The 12553-nt window shown below is 37.4% G+C and overlaps 2 protein-coding genes across 5 annotated transcripts in view; one reads left to right on the forward strand and one right to left on the reverse strand.

Moving 5' to 3' along the window:
• Window positions 1-5210, reverse strand: part of CCPG1 (cell cycle progression 1) — a 39597-nt gene extending 34387 nt beyond the window's left edge. Inside the window, exon 1 of one of the 3 annotated variants that reach the window (XM_082618359.1) lies at window positions 4786-5199. The gene's annotated coding sequence lies outside the window, so the exon portion shown is untranslated. Of the gene's footprint in view, window positions 1-4785 lie in introns of all 3 variants that reach the window. The other 2 variants (XM_082618358.1, XM_082618357.1) reach the window with 2 other exon arrangements.
• Window positions 5211-5455: 245 nt separating this feature from the next.
• Window positions 5456-11903, forward strand: PIERCE2 (piercer of microtubule wall 2). 2 transcript variants are annotated; one of them, XM_082618370.1, is made up of 3 exons: window positions 5456-5537; window positions 7302-7359; window positions 11491-11903. In XM_082618370.1, the coding sequence occupies exons 2-3, from the start codon at window positions 7357-7359 to the stop codon at window positions 11836-11838; spliced, it is 351 nt and encodes a 116-aa protein (XP_082474496.1). In that variant the 5' UTR covers window positions 5456-5537; window positions 7302-7356; the 3' UTR covers window positions 11839-11903. The 2 variants fall into 2 exon arrangements, with proteins under 2 accessions (XP_082474496.1, XP_082474495.1); XM_082618369.1 differs by lacking the exons at window positions 5456-5537; window positions 7302-7359 and adding an exon at window positions 5595-5688.
• Window positions 11904-12553: the final 650 nt, after the last annotated feature.

The raw sequence follows: 12553 nt of genomic DNA on the forward strand, positions 1-12553 counted from the left end.
GCTGTCCTGCCTCTTGGTTATATGCATCTTCTAAGTGGATTCAAAGATAACCTCTCCATAGCAAACAGGCTTTCCTAGTTTTCATGGAGTGGAATTTCATTTAAACACTGATATCGCTAAAGATAGGTATCCGGAAAAAAATCTCCAATAGTAGTAATTTCACTTTATCCATGACCAGAAAGAGGCAGCAATACTGTTAAATGCAGTAAATTAACTTTTTCGTTTAGAAAACAAGAAGTAAGTCAATACACAATTTCTTCACAAGATTTCTTTTATGATGTAACATCCTTCAAATTGGGACACAAAAGCAACTACTGCCATATTTGAAGATAAAAGTATCCCTTTTTGCCTCCATCTAAAAGAAGCTACACCTTTGATTAAAAGTTTGAAACAAAGTAGTAAACCATATGAATTCAAAATGCTGGGGGGAAATTAAGATATCTGTTAGTACGGAAATAAATAGCCTTTTCACCAGGTGTTCCCATTCTGAAAAGAATCCTGACTTTCCAGGATTGTTACCTCTTAGTTTTGGAAAAGCCTGAAAGAGCCAGTAGTAAATCTAGAAGCTTGACTAGGCACCATACGGCCCTCACTTGGGCACTGCCAGCCCCTGTTGGCTTCCCTTCCCCTTTCAGAGATAAGTAAAACTACTGGGATCTAGCTTGATGTTTCTTTTTTTACTCTCAAAAAAAATTTTTTAATGATTTTACTTGTTAAAATATATGTATTCATCATATATCTATATTTTTTGTTTATCTTAAACATACTTTCCACAAAAGGATAATTTGTCCTAATTTTTTTTTTACAACTCTCTTCTATTTTTCATTTCCAAAAAAAAGCCAGAGAGATGGAAAAAAAAGGGATTTTACATATTTTTATTGTTTTCCATTTTTTTAAGTACATAATAGACAATTAAGTACACATCCATTGTTACTTTCTAGTAGTAATATTAGATAAAGTGTTAGTAAAGAAAATGAGTTATCAACTAATCAAATATAGAAGCAGTCATTACCAACCCATGATATGTTTCTTTGCCTTTTACTTTCGCTTATATTTGCTCTCATAAAGTCCTCAGAATTGATTTGTAAGTTTCTAAAAGACTTTTTTACTTGAATGTTCTATATATCAACCCAACTTGAAGTTAATCTCAAGGGGCAGATGCTGTACGTAATACAGATAGGGTTGACTTCCCCAGAAGGAGTGTCTAAGCTCTAAACTATCTCTTTCCCTGAAAGACAAATGCTTACACATGTAACGTATCTCTGTGAGGACCTGGAATTTGACATTCAGTGTAGACTCACTGTTCATGAAATCAACTTAAAGTACCATTTTAGAACATTAAAAACAACGTCCACTTCCTACTGTTAAGTTACACTGATGATCTTCTTTATACTTTAGATATGCAATTAAAACAAATCAAAACCAAAATTAAAGGCCGAACCATAAAAGCACACTGCAATTTCAGAACCTTTAATGCAGCGGAGTACAAAGTCACAGTCAGGAAAGGGGCTAGCTTCCCTTCAACCTAGTAAAACGCAAAAAGCACTATCAAAAAAATCAAATGAAGATCCCATTTGACTTTTTCCCATCAAACTTCTCAGTCCAAAAGTATATATCACATTAAGTCATCACACTTCAAATGTATAGTATGCTTTATGTACATGTTGCTTACGCAGGCCAATAATACTGTGCATGGGTAGATCACTCTGCCACTTACAAAGTGATATGACTTTTTATATCTGATTTGATCTTCACACATACCCCATGAAGTATGGCAATGGCTATTATTTATAATGTACAAATGGAAACAACAGAAGCTCATAAGTTAAATTATTTGTCAACATCATTAAACGTCCTGACTCCCAATCCAATTCTTTTTTCACATTTCATCATGCTGGCAACATGAACCAGAAATAAGGTTTTAGGAAAGTGCTTTATGGACAAATACTGAAGAAAAAGTAGATTTCTGACTTGCTGCTAATACTAATATTTCCTTGCTAATACTTCCTTCAGAAAACTCTATAAGCCCTTAAGCAGGTTTCCACACCTTAAACGTCCCTTGGAAAAAAAATCCTCTAAATCTATCAGTTAGTTGCAATCCTCCCCATATTACAGATTTAAATTTCACCTTAGAACTCAAACTGAGATTTTTATTTTCAAGTTTATCTGGTGCAATACATCAAACATGACCTTTTAAACCAACTCATTTTTTTTAACTGTTTTAATTTAGTCAAAACTGCAGAACTGCCAGACAGACAAACATGGTAAGATATCACTTATACGTGGAACCTGAACAATACAACAAACTAGTGAATATAACAAAAAAAGAAGCAGACTTACAGATATAGAGAACAAACTAGTGGTTGGGCAGCGGGCGATACAGGGTAGGGGAGTGGGAAGTACAAACTACTGGGTGTAAGATAGGCTCAAGGATATATTGTACAACATGGAAAATAGAGCCAATATTTTGTAATAATTGTAAATGGAAAGTAACCTTTAAAAACTGTGTAACAAATTTTTACAAATAAATTTAAAAACAAAACAAAAACTATACAACTCCCAGGAAGAAAATTCTTGAAAATATAAGTTATCACCTACAATATGGCAACTTCCTCATCTTAACCACTCACAAACACAAAAACAATTCAGCCTCTAGTAGTTCTGCATTGTTAGATGAGTCTGCATTTGCTGTTTTAAAATACCCTGGGCTTAACAGGCCTTGCACTGTGTCCATATTCTTTACATGTCAGAAACTACTACTTCTAAGCTCTCAGTTCAAACTCACCTAATTTTTTAAATATTTAACTTAGATAAAATACAATTACACAACCTAGACAATACTGTGGAACCAGTTAGTAAATCAGACATGTTAAGTAATTATGAATGTTTCTTATGCCCTGTAAATGAACCCAAATTTTTAGTGAGATATTGAGCCAACAAAGGGCACAAAATACACAAAATAAAACAATAGAAAATATTGAAAAGAAACTGAAATTTGAGGAGAGAAGCAATGTTCCAAAGAAAAGAACCTAAGAAAACAAAGTATGACTTCTACAGCTTAAAAAACAAAAAAGCAAAAAAATAAAAACAAAAACAAAGCTTCAGAATGGCTATTTTATTGAGTTAATGGACACTTGGAATTGAGGTAAACCCCATTTTTTCAAGACTGATAACTGCAAAAATACATAGACTATTCCTATCAAAAAACAATGTGGCCCTTTCTTTATGACAGAAAACAAAATGTGGGCTAAATATGCTACTTACCCAACCATATCCAACATATCCATAATAGAAAATGAAACAAAAACATAATCCAGAATATCAGGCATATAAAACATAGTATTGATACTTAAAATGACTTGATGAAAACAAGCTTAAAGCCCCCATTTTATAATAATGTTTAACTTCTTTATTTCCACTGGCAAATGTTTACAAATAATAAATGAAAAATCCTGCTACATCCCAGATCTTTTCAGATTAATATGCCCATGCTTTGTCACCTTGAGTTATAGTAATAATCAAGATTGCACTCCCTTAATTGAAGAAAAGTAAGCAATTTTGTCTTGATTTTACTATACAAAATGAAAAGAAAACATCAAAATAAGACGAGATGTACAAATGCTAAGAACTACTGTCATATTTTTTGTTTCCTTTCCAGTCCAACCAATGCATTTCTTGTCACTTCTTAACAACTAACATATACATTTAAACTTGTTATTCACAGAGTCTGTGGATGCAGTAACAGGGGCTCTGCCTATGTTGTTTGCAGTTGTTATTTGCTTTTTAAAATTAATGTTTAAAGAGTCTGTATAACTAAAATTGCTGCACCTGTGTCCTTTTTTTAATTAAGGTTTTTTCCTATAGAAAATTTGGAAAATACCAAAAAGTTTAAAGAAAAAACTAATTTGTAGTTTCACCATCTAATCACTTTTATAACTATTACACTCCTGAGTCTTATTTCTAATAGACGTCGAACCACTTCTAGTCCTATGGTTTAGTTAACAAAATTAGTATTACACTACTTTCTAACCTACTTTCATTTAAAAACTAGTATTTCCCACACCCTCAAATATTATTTGAAAGCGATTTTTAATAGTTTCTTTAATTAGAATCCCATCCTTAGGTTGGGTAAAGGATTAGAAATTATTTATTAAAATAATACTCTTTCTCCCTTCCCTTCCCCTTTATGACCATAGCTCAGGGAAGTATAGTAAACCATTCACACTAGCGTCCAAGGTGTGATAAATACCCCCCTGAGAAAGGTGGGGCCTAATAAGATTCAAACGTTAAGCCAAAGATACGATGCGCTAATAATGACATTTCAAGTACCGTCCAGTACATGTGACTTTATTTGAGGAGGCAAATCTCCTAAAATTCGCAGTACTAAAGTAATTACCTATTCTAGCTACAAGAAGGCTCCATTCCATTTTTTAATAAAGCCAGACTGAGTGCAAATTTCACCCACTCAACAAAGTACCTAATTGGCTGAGTTCGTTAAAATTGGCGCTCCCAAAGGCAAAAAGTTGATTCGTTAAACAAAGATAAACAGTAACGCGTACAACGCACGGTGTGACCTGCTGCTACGGAGAGCTTATCGATTAGGAAGGGGAAGGTGGAGGGGGAAAAGGATAGACAGGGAGATTTGATCATTATCAGCCAGGCTCACAAGCAGAAATCTCAAACACATTATTTAATCTTTCTCTCCCTGTCATCACGGGGCTCAAACGTCACCAAAAAAGCCCGGCCGGCTGAAAACCCGGCGGGGTGACGCACATAACATCTTACCATATGGACTCTCATCAATCAGGACCGAGGAGAGCCTTAAGCCAGCCCAGCGGAGGAAGGCGGGTGCGTCCCCTGGGCTGTCGGCTTCCCCACACTCCCGGCACACCGCTCGCGTCTGCAACGCAGGGAACCGAGGCTGCAGGACCACCGAACCGGCTCCGCCACGGGGGATGCAGACTCGCCTTCCGAGGAGGCCACCCAGGCGGCCGCAAACACCGAGCGTCTAGGGTCAAGCCTCCCTTCAGCGGAAACCCCGCGACCGCCTCCGCCAGGCGGCTGAGCCAGGACCCCGACAGTTGGCCCGGACTCCCCTCCTGGGGTCCAAACTCGCCCAGGGCCGTACCTGAAGGAGCAGCGCCACCTCCGCCCGACGGCGTTAGCTGTCGCGGTGGCGGCGGTCACAGCTCCGAGAGCAGTGACGCCTCTCATAAAAACAACAACCTGCTCGCAGGCGACCGCAGCCGAAAGGCGGTGGGCGGCGGTGCGCCGCGGCGCATGCCGGGACTCGTAGTCCCGCCCGCGCCTTATACCAGGCGGCGGCGGACGGAAGAACTACGACTCCCGAAAAGGAGCGCAGCCCGCCGCCGGCAGGCTGCAGGAAGCTGGGCCCCGCGGCCGTGATCCTCACAACATCCGGGCCCCGGCACTGCAGAGGCGGCGCGGCCGGTTACTGTGGAGATGGCCTGGTACAGCCCCTCCGAAGGATTCCACCCTGGAGGACGACTGCCGGGATTAGGCCGATTAGTTTACACGTATCCATCCAGCGACGGTTCGCCTTCTCTTTGCTGCTTTAATTGGGTGTAGTAAAAGTCGGCGCTCGCTGGCCTTGCCATCCGCTGCAGGAAAAAACTGCGTTTGCCGAAAAAAATAAAGAAGATATCGAGAATGACCGAGTGCGACTGGGTGGGTTTGGGCAGAGCGTTGGATGTTTTTGATTGTCGGTACTCTTTACTATAAATTTGGGGCACCCCACACTCCCACCCACCCCCACCCTCCAGAAAAAAACCATCGTTGTAGGCAACCACTGGGCTACACAGATGTAACATGCATTGCATTAAGCCAGAATTGCCTCTGAAGGTATAAAGATGATTGGGGATGGTATACAACTCATGCCCCATTGCAAAATGCCGTGATGGTTTTGAACAAGAAAAACGTACCTTGTTAATTTGACATCTGTTTACATTGTGTCTTGTTCAAAACAGGATATGAGGGGGAAAAAGGATATGGTGCATTTATACTCGCTGTTGATGGAAACAGTAGAAAGTTAAGGTTTAATTCTCTGTCACATAATTGTGGCCAGAAAAAGATAAATTAAGAAAAACATGAACAAGGAGGATGGTGGGCCTGAGGAGAGACAAAAGGGTGCCTCAAAATTAGACTTACAGGGTTTTTTTGCTTTTGGTGTTACTGTAGTTAATATCAACTGTGACACAAAACCAAAAAAAAAAAAAAAAGATTTTTAATTTTATAATTACAGCTTCTATAACGGGCATTTTAATTATTTCAGTAGCTTGTTATTTATCTTTATAAAAATGTGTGTGTGTTTATAACAAAAGACTTGGAAAAGTCAAAGTGGCCTGGTTTTCTCTAATTCTAGGAGAGCCTGAAAATTAAATTAGTAAGGAAGCTAATACCATCTATTTGTAGATTTTCATTCTTTTCAAGGCACTTGACAGTCTAATTTTAGACTTAATCGATTTTAAAAGATTTATAATTTTCATTAACCTTCTCCTTCAGTAACAGTTGCTGACCCAATGTATAACCTAGCAGAGAATTTAAAGTAATCTTTTTATTATTCTTTATATTAGGCTGTTTTGTTTTTGATTGTATCTGTTTTGAACTCTACATTTTAAGAATACCAGATTTGAAGAGGTCGAAACCCAAATAAGAAAGTTGCAGTGAGGGCCTAGGACATAAAGTAAAAGCAAGGGGTATTTTGTTTCCAAGTCCATAAACATTTATGAATTGTCTTGGAGGTCTAAAAGATTTAGGTAGACACTAACTTTTACAGATTGTGGGATACGGATTATGCCAACAAAATTTTTCAGCTAACTTGTCTTCTATTTTGACTAGATTCTGTTTTCTGTATTCCATTTTGAGTCAAAGTTGATCAGAATTTTAGAGCCAGTTGCAGAAGGTGATTTGAAAGTCACAACCTCTGGGACTGAGGTTGCCCTGGGCAACCTGACTGGTGTCCATAAAGTAAATTAGGGTTGGTACTTTTTCTCACAAGTCACAGGGCAGCACCTTCCACCTAAGAAACCTTCCATGTTCTGAGAGAACCTAGACATTTTGAGAAAGCTGACCTGTTGTGATGCCGTAGGATTCTGGTGACTTACTATTCTCCAATGTCTGTGCTCTTGATATTTAAAACAAATTAATAAGCAGTGTCAAAAAAGAATAAACAGCAAGATCTGATGAGTTCTACTTCCAGCTTTGCCAGCTTCCTACAAGATAATGAGTGTTAGTAAATGGTAGCACACTACTGTAAAGTTTTCTTAACCTGTACATTTCAGAACTGAATTCTGGAAGATCATGCATATGCATTGAAGTATACCTGCAAAAAAGAAAATGGTAAAAATTGGTTCCATTTATATAGCAGCGTATCATTTACATCTGATTTTCTTTCGTTTCCACAACCACAGGAACTATGGCAGGTTGGGGTTTTTTTTCCTCTTTTTTACCAACTTTACAGACAATATAAAAACAAAGGTGCAGTGATGATAAAGGATTGGAATCTAGGTCACAAGGTTCTTGCCTATGCTACTCCTCCAACACTCTATTATACTTCTTCAGATCTGAACAAGAGAAAAGACAGTGGAGTAAATACTTCACATTTGCAGGTTTGAACTCAAGATTTCAAAACAAATAGGTTCCTGACAGTGGGGAACTTAACTTTGCAGAGACATAAAGTAGAATAACCCAGGAATTCAGAGTGAACTGGGTTAGTCTAAGAGGAACCGAACTAATCTGACCCAGATTTGATCCTCACTTAAGCCTGACACAACAACTTGGTCAATATTCTTTCCTCCATTTTAGAGTTGGAGAAAGTGAGATTATATGCTTGCTAGTTTTAAGGATTTAGAATTCTAAAAGGGTCTCAGCCTCATGAATCACAAGAATCTACTATAGAGTCTTCAAAGCAAAAGAATTTTAATGCATATAAACAACCTTCTATTTAATGCAACCTTAAAAAGTCAGAGTTACAGTACCCTGCCAATCTCTATGAGGTTAGATATAATAACATAATTTATGATCTGGAAGGACTTAGATCTCAAGTATTCCAGAAGTTGCCAAATTTGGAGGGTTTTTTAACTACCAAAATTTTTTGCCTACATGGACACCACAGAATCATTTTTAAGAGCCTTATCACAAGTAAATATACACTTCATGTTTTTCACATACCTGAAAATCACTTTCCTATTGCTACATTTGGAGAGCCCTTATATCCTCAGATTAGAAAAAGAAAAAAACTATCTAATCCATTTCCTCTGTTTTATATTTTTGGACAAGGGATTTGAATCCTTGCAAAATAATTTCATCAAAGTCACGCAGCTATTATCACTGGCAACATCAGAACCCAGAACTGGTGACACCTAATATTTGAAGGTGAAGACCTACATTTTTTTTAAATAACCAGTTTCCCAACATTATTGAGCTGGTTTCCTATGTGCTTGTCTTCTATGTAATAAAATGTAAGTTCTAGGAACTTTAGATTGTTGATCACTATTTTTCCAGCATCTAACAATGCCTGGTACACAGTGGGTACTCAGTATTTGTTGAATGAGTGGTAAACAAGGTCCATAGAGTCTGTTCCATTTGAATTCTTTCACCTTCATTATTGAAGCTTGATGTTTTTTATAGACTTGACTTTACTAAGGATAAGCATGTTATATGCATTGCTGGAGAGCAATATGCACTTTTGTACCCATTCTTTTTAATATCTTGCTCCCTCCCTCCCCAAATAGCTAAGTTCTGTATATTTTAAATATTTATTAAATTTATTATATATGTTAATTACATATTAAATTGTAGTAAATGGCACCACCATCTACCCAAATGTTTGTCCAGAAATGTGGGAGTCTTTCTTGATCTGTCCCTCTTCCTCACTACCCACATCCAATCAATCACCAGGTCCAATGAATTCTACTTCCCAAATGTGTCTCAAATTTATTTACTAGTCTATACCACCATTCTTCTATAAATCATCATCGTCAGTCACATGGAATACTGAAGCTCCTCTCCACATCCATTCAAGTCTCTGACGGCAGCCAAAGTAATCTTACTAAAAAGTATATTACATCATGACATGCTTCTCCTTAAAACGCTTCAATAGCTTTCCATGGCTTTTACCATAAAGATCTAAACTTTTCACATAGCCAACCAGACCCTTCAGGATCTGGCTCCTGCCCCTCTATTCTCATCTGCAGCCATTTTCACTCTAACTTACTCCACTTTGGCCATGCGTTTTCTTTGTGCCCTCCTCTATCTTTTCCTTCCTTGCCTTCCAGTCTTAAGATTCAGCGACACTTCACCAGAGGGCCTTCCTAGGCCCTCACACTAGGTTAGAACCCCCTATATGTCTTCATAAATATCCTGAATTTTTTTCTTCATAGCACTTACCACAATTATAATTAGTCAGTTGTATAATTATTTGCTTAATGGCTATCCCCCACACGGTTAAGATCCCTGAATGTTTATCTTGTTCCCTTTTCACTCTGAAATTAAGCTGTACGTCTTCGAACTATGACCCATTGCAGTCTTACTCTATAAGTTACACGTTTTTATAAATTCTCATAGTTCTAGTACAGGATTTTAAAAAGCTACCTTGTACATACTTTTGACAAGTTTGCTCTGTACAGATATATATAATTTAATGGGTACTCTTCAACGTCCTCCAGAGAAAAGGACTCCTAAAAGGAGAGTAGATGGGGCTAAGTTTTTGTTTTCTTCTCTATTATTTTTCCAGCTTTATTGAGATATAATTGACATATAACATTGTGTAAGTTTAAGGTACAACATGATGCTTTCATATACATATATACTGTGAAATGATTAATAAGATTAGTTAATATGTCCATCACCTCACATAATTACAAATATTTGTGTGTGGGTATGGTGAGAACATCTACTCTTTTAGCAACTTTCAATTATATAATACAGTATTGTTAACTGTAGCCACCATACTGTACGTTAGATCCCTAGAACTTACTCTTCTTACAACTGGAAGTTTGTACCCTTTGACCAACATCTCTCTATTTCCCCCATCTCCAGCCCCTGGCAACCACCATCCTGCTCTGAGTTTGACTTTTTTTTTTTTTTTTTTAGATTCTACATATATGTGAGATCATACTGTATTTGTCTTTCTCCGTCTGACTTAACTTCACTTAGCATAATGCTCTCAGGTTCCATCCATGTTGCTGCGAATGGCAGGATCCCTTCCTTTTTTATGGCTGATAGTATTTCGTTGTGTGTGTGTCTATACCAAAATTTCTTCATCCATTCATCTGTTGATGAATACTTAGGTTGTTTCCATGTCTTAGCTATTGTGAATGCTGCAGTGAACATGGGAGTACAGATATCTCTTCAAGATGTGATTTCATTTCCTTCGGATATATACCCAGAAGTGGAATTGCTGGATCATGTGATAGTTCTATTTTTAGGTTTTTTGGTTGTTTTTTAATTTATTTATTTTTGGCTGCGTTGGGTCTTCGTTGCTGCGTGCAGGCTTTCTCTAGTTGTGGTGTGTGGGCTTCTCTTTGCAGTGGCTTCTCTTGTCGCGGAGCAAGGCTCTGGGTGCTCAGGCTTCAGTAGTTGTGGCACATGGGTTCAGTAGTTGTGGCTCGCAGGCTCTAGAGCTCAGGCTCAGTAGTTGTGGTGCATGGGCTTCGTTGCTCCGCGGCATGTGCAATCTTCCCAGAGCAGGGCTTGAACCCACGTCCGCTGCATTGGCAGGCAGATTCTTAACCACTGCGCCACCAGGGAAGTCCCGTATTTTTAGTTTTTTGAGGAACCTCCATACTGTTTTCCACAGTGGCTGCACCAATTTACATTCCCACCAACAGTGCATGAGGGTTCCCTTTTCTCCACATCCTCGCCAACTCTTATTCTCTCTTAACTTTATAATAGCCATTCTTCAGGTGTGGATTGATATCTCATCGTGGTTTAGATTTGCATTTCTCTGATGATTAAGGATGTTGAACATCTTTTCATGTACCTGTTGGCCATCTATATGTCTTCTTGGGGAAAAATGTCTGTTCAGATCCTCTGCCCATTATTTAATTATATTGTTTGGTTTTTTGCTATTGAATTGTATGAGTTCTAAAGATATTTTGGAAATTAACCCCTTATCTGATGTATGCTTTGCAAATATTTTCTCCCGTTCCAAGGCTGCCTCTTCCTTCTGCTGTTCTTGTGCTGCACAGAAGCTTTTTTGTTTGACGTAATCACACTTATTGATTTTTGCTTTTATTACTTGTACTTTTGTTGTCATATCCAAAAAATTACCAAGACCAACTCCAAGGAGCTTTTTCCCTATGTTTTCTTCTAGGAGTTTTACGGTGTCAGATCTTACATTTGTCTTTGATCTTTTTCGAGTCACTTTTTGTGAGTAGTGGGGTAAGAAAGGCTTAAGGCTAAGTTTAAATAATTCTGTTTTTTTCAGAACTTTATAATTGAGAATTATTTTATGCATTTATCTTTTAGGATAAGAAAAGTACTTCAGCTTCAAATTCAGAAACAGAAATGAAACCTGAAAAACTGCCTCCTTGTGTGAACCCTGGCAATCCTGTGTTTTCATGTATGTTGGACCCAAAGACACTCCATACAGCTACCTCACTATCAAAACCTAAGATGATTATGTATAAAACCAATTCAAGTAATTATGGTGAATTTTTACCCATGCCACAGTTTTTCCCCTGCTATTATACTCCAAAGGACCAAGCATTTTCAAGCAATATCAGAGCTACTGGATTTTATCAAAGTAACACTCTAAACACTGCACCTGACAGAACAAGAACCCTTGATTTTCCTAATTTTCAACACACTCTATGAAAATATATTACTCTTAAATAAAGAGAAAATATACTCGGGAAAAATGAGTTTTAAATCTAAGGCTAGGATAGCTAATTTGAAATATAAAAAGATTTGAATTAATTTTTTTAAAATACCTTTAAGAAATAAAGCATTTCAACTGATAACTGAATGACAGTGACTTCTTAAATAAAAATGTGTTCAAAATAGAATAAAAGGTAGAAAGCATTTTATTAAACCTAGCTTTATTTAGTTCATGTAGTCCAAAAGCTTCAAAAGGCTTTCAGGATCTCAACTGTCTACTGAGTATATTTATCAAGACAAAGGAACACAGGAACTCTAATTTTGAAAACTGAATTAAGGAAGATTCTGACGAGTAATTTCCTACTTTTCTGTTATTTCAACTAATAGCTTAGAACCTGGGGAATGTTAGTTCACACTGCTAAACTGGTGGAAGACAGGACTTGTTATTCATTCATTCATTTAGCAAATATTTATTGAACACCTACTTATGGCAGGTGCTATACGATGCAAATGGAACACAAATAGAAAACAGTGTCTTTTATTGTTTCAATAAACAATATTTGGGGGGAATGAGGGTAGCAAATTAATAATACATGATAATTTATGTAATGTAAACTATGTAAAAGGTCTTTCAGACACAAAGAATTGCTTAAATTGAGACCAAGGAGATCAAGAGAAACATTCTGGAGAAGGTAAAGCCAAATCAAAGGAA

The sequence above is a fragment of the Mesoplodon mirus genome, assembly GCF_964341445.2.
Source record: "Mesoplodon mirus genome assembly, chromosome: 4".
NCBI classification, from domain to species: domain Eukaryota; kingdom Metazoa; phylum Chordata; class Mammalia; order Artiodactyla; family Ziphiidae; genus Mesoplodon; species Mesoplodon mirus.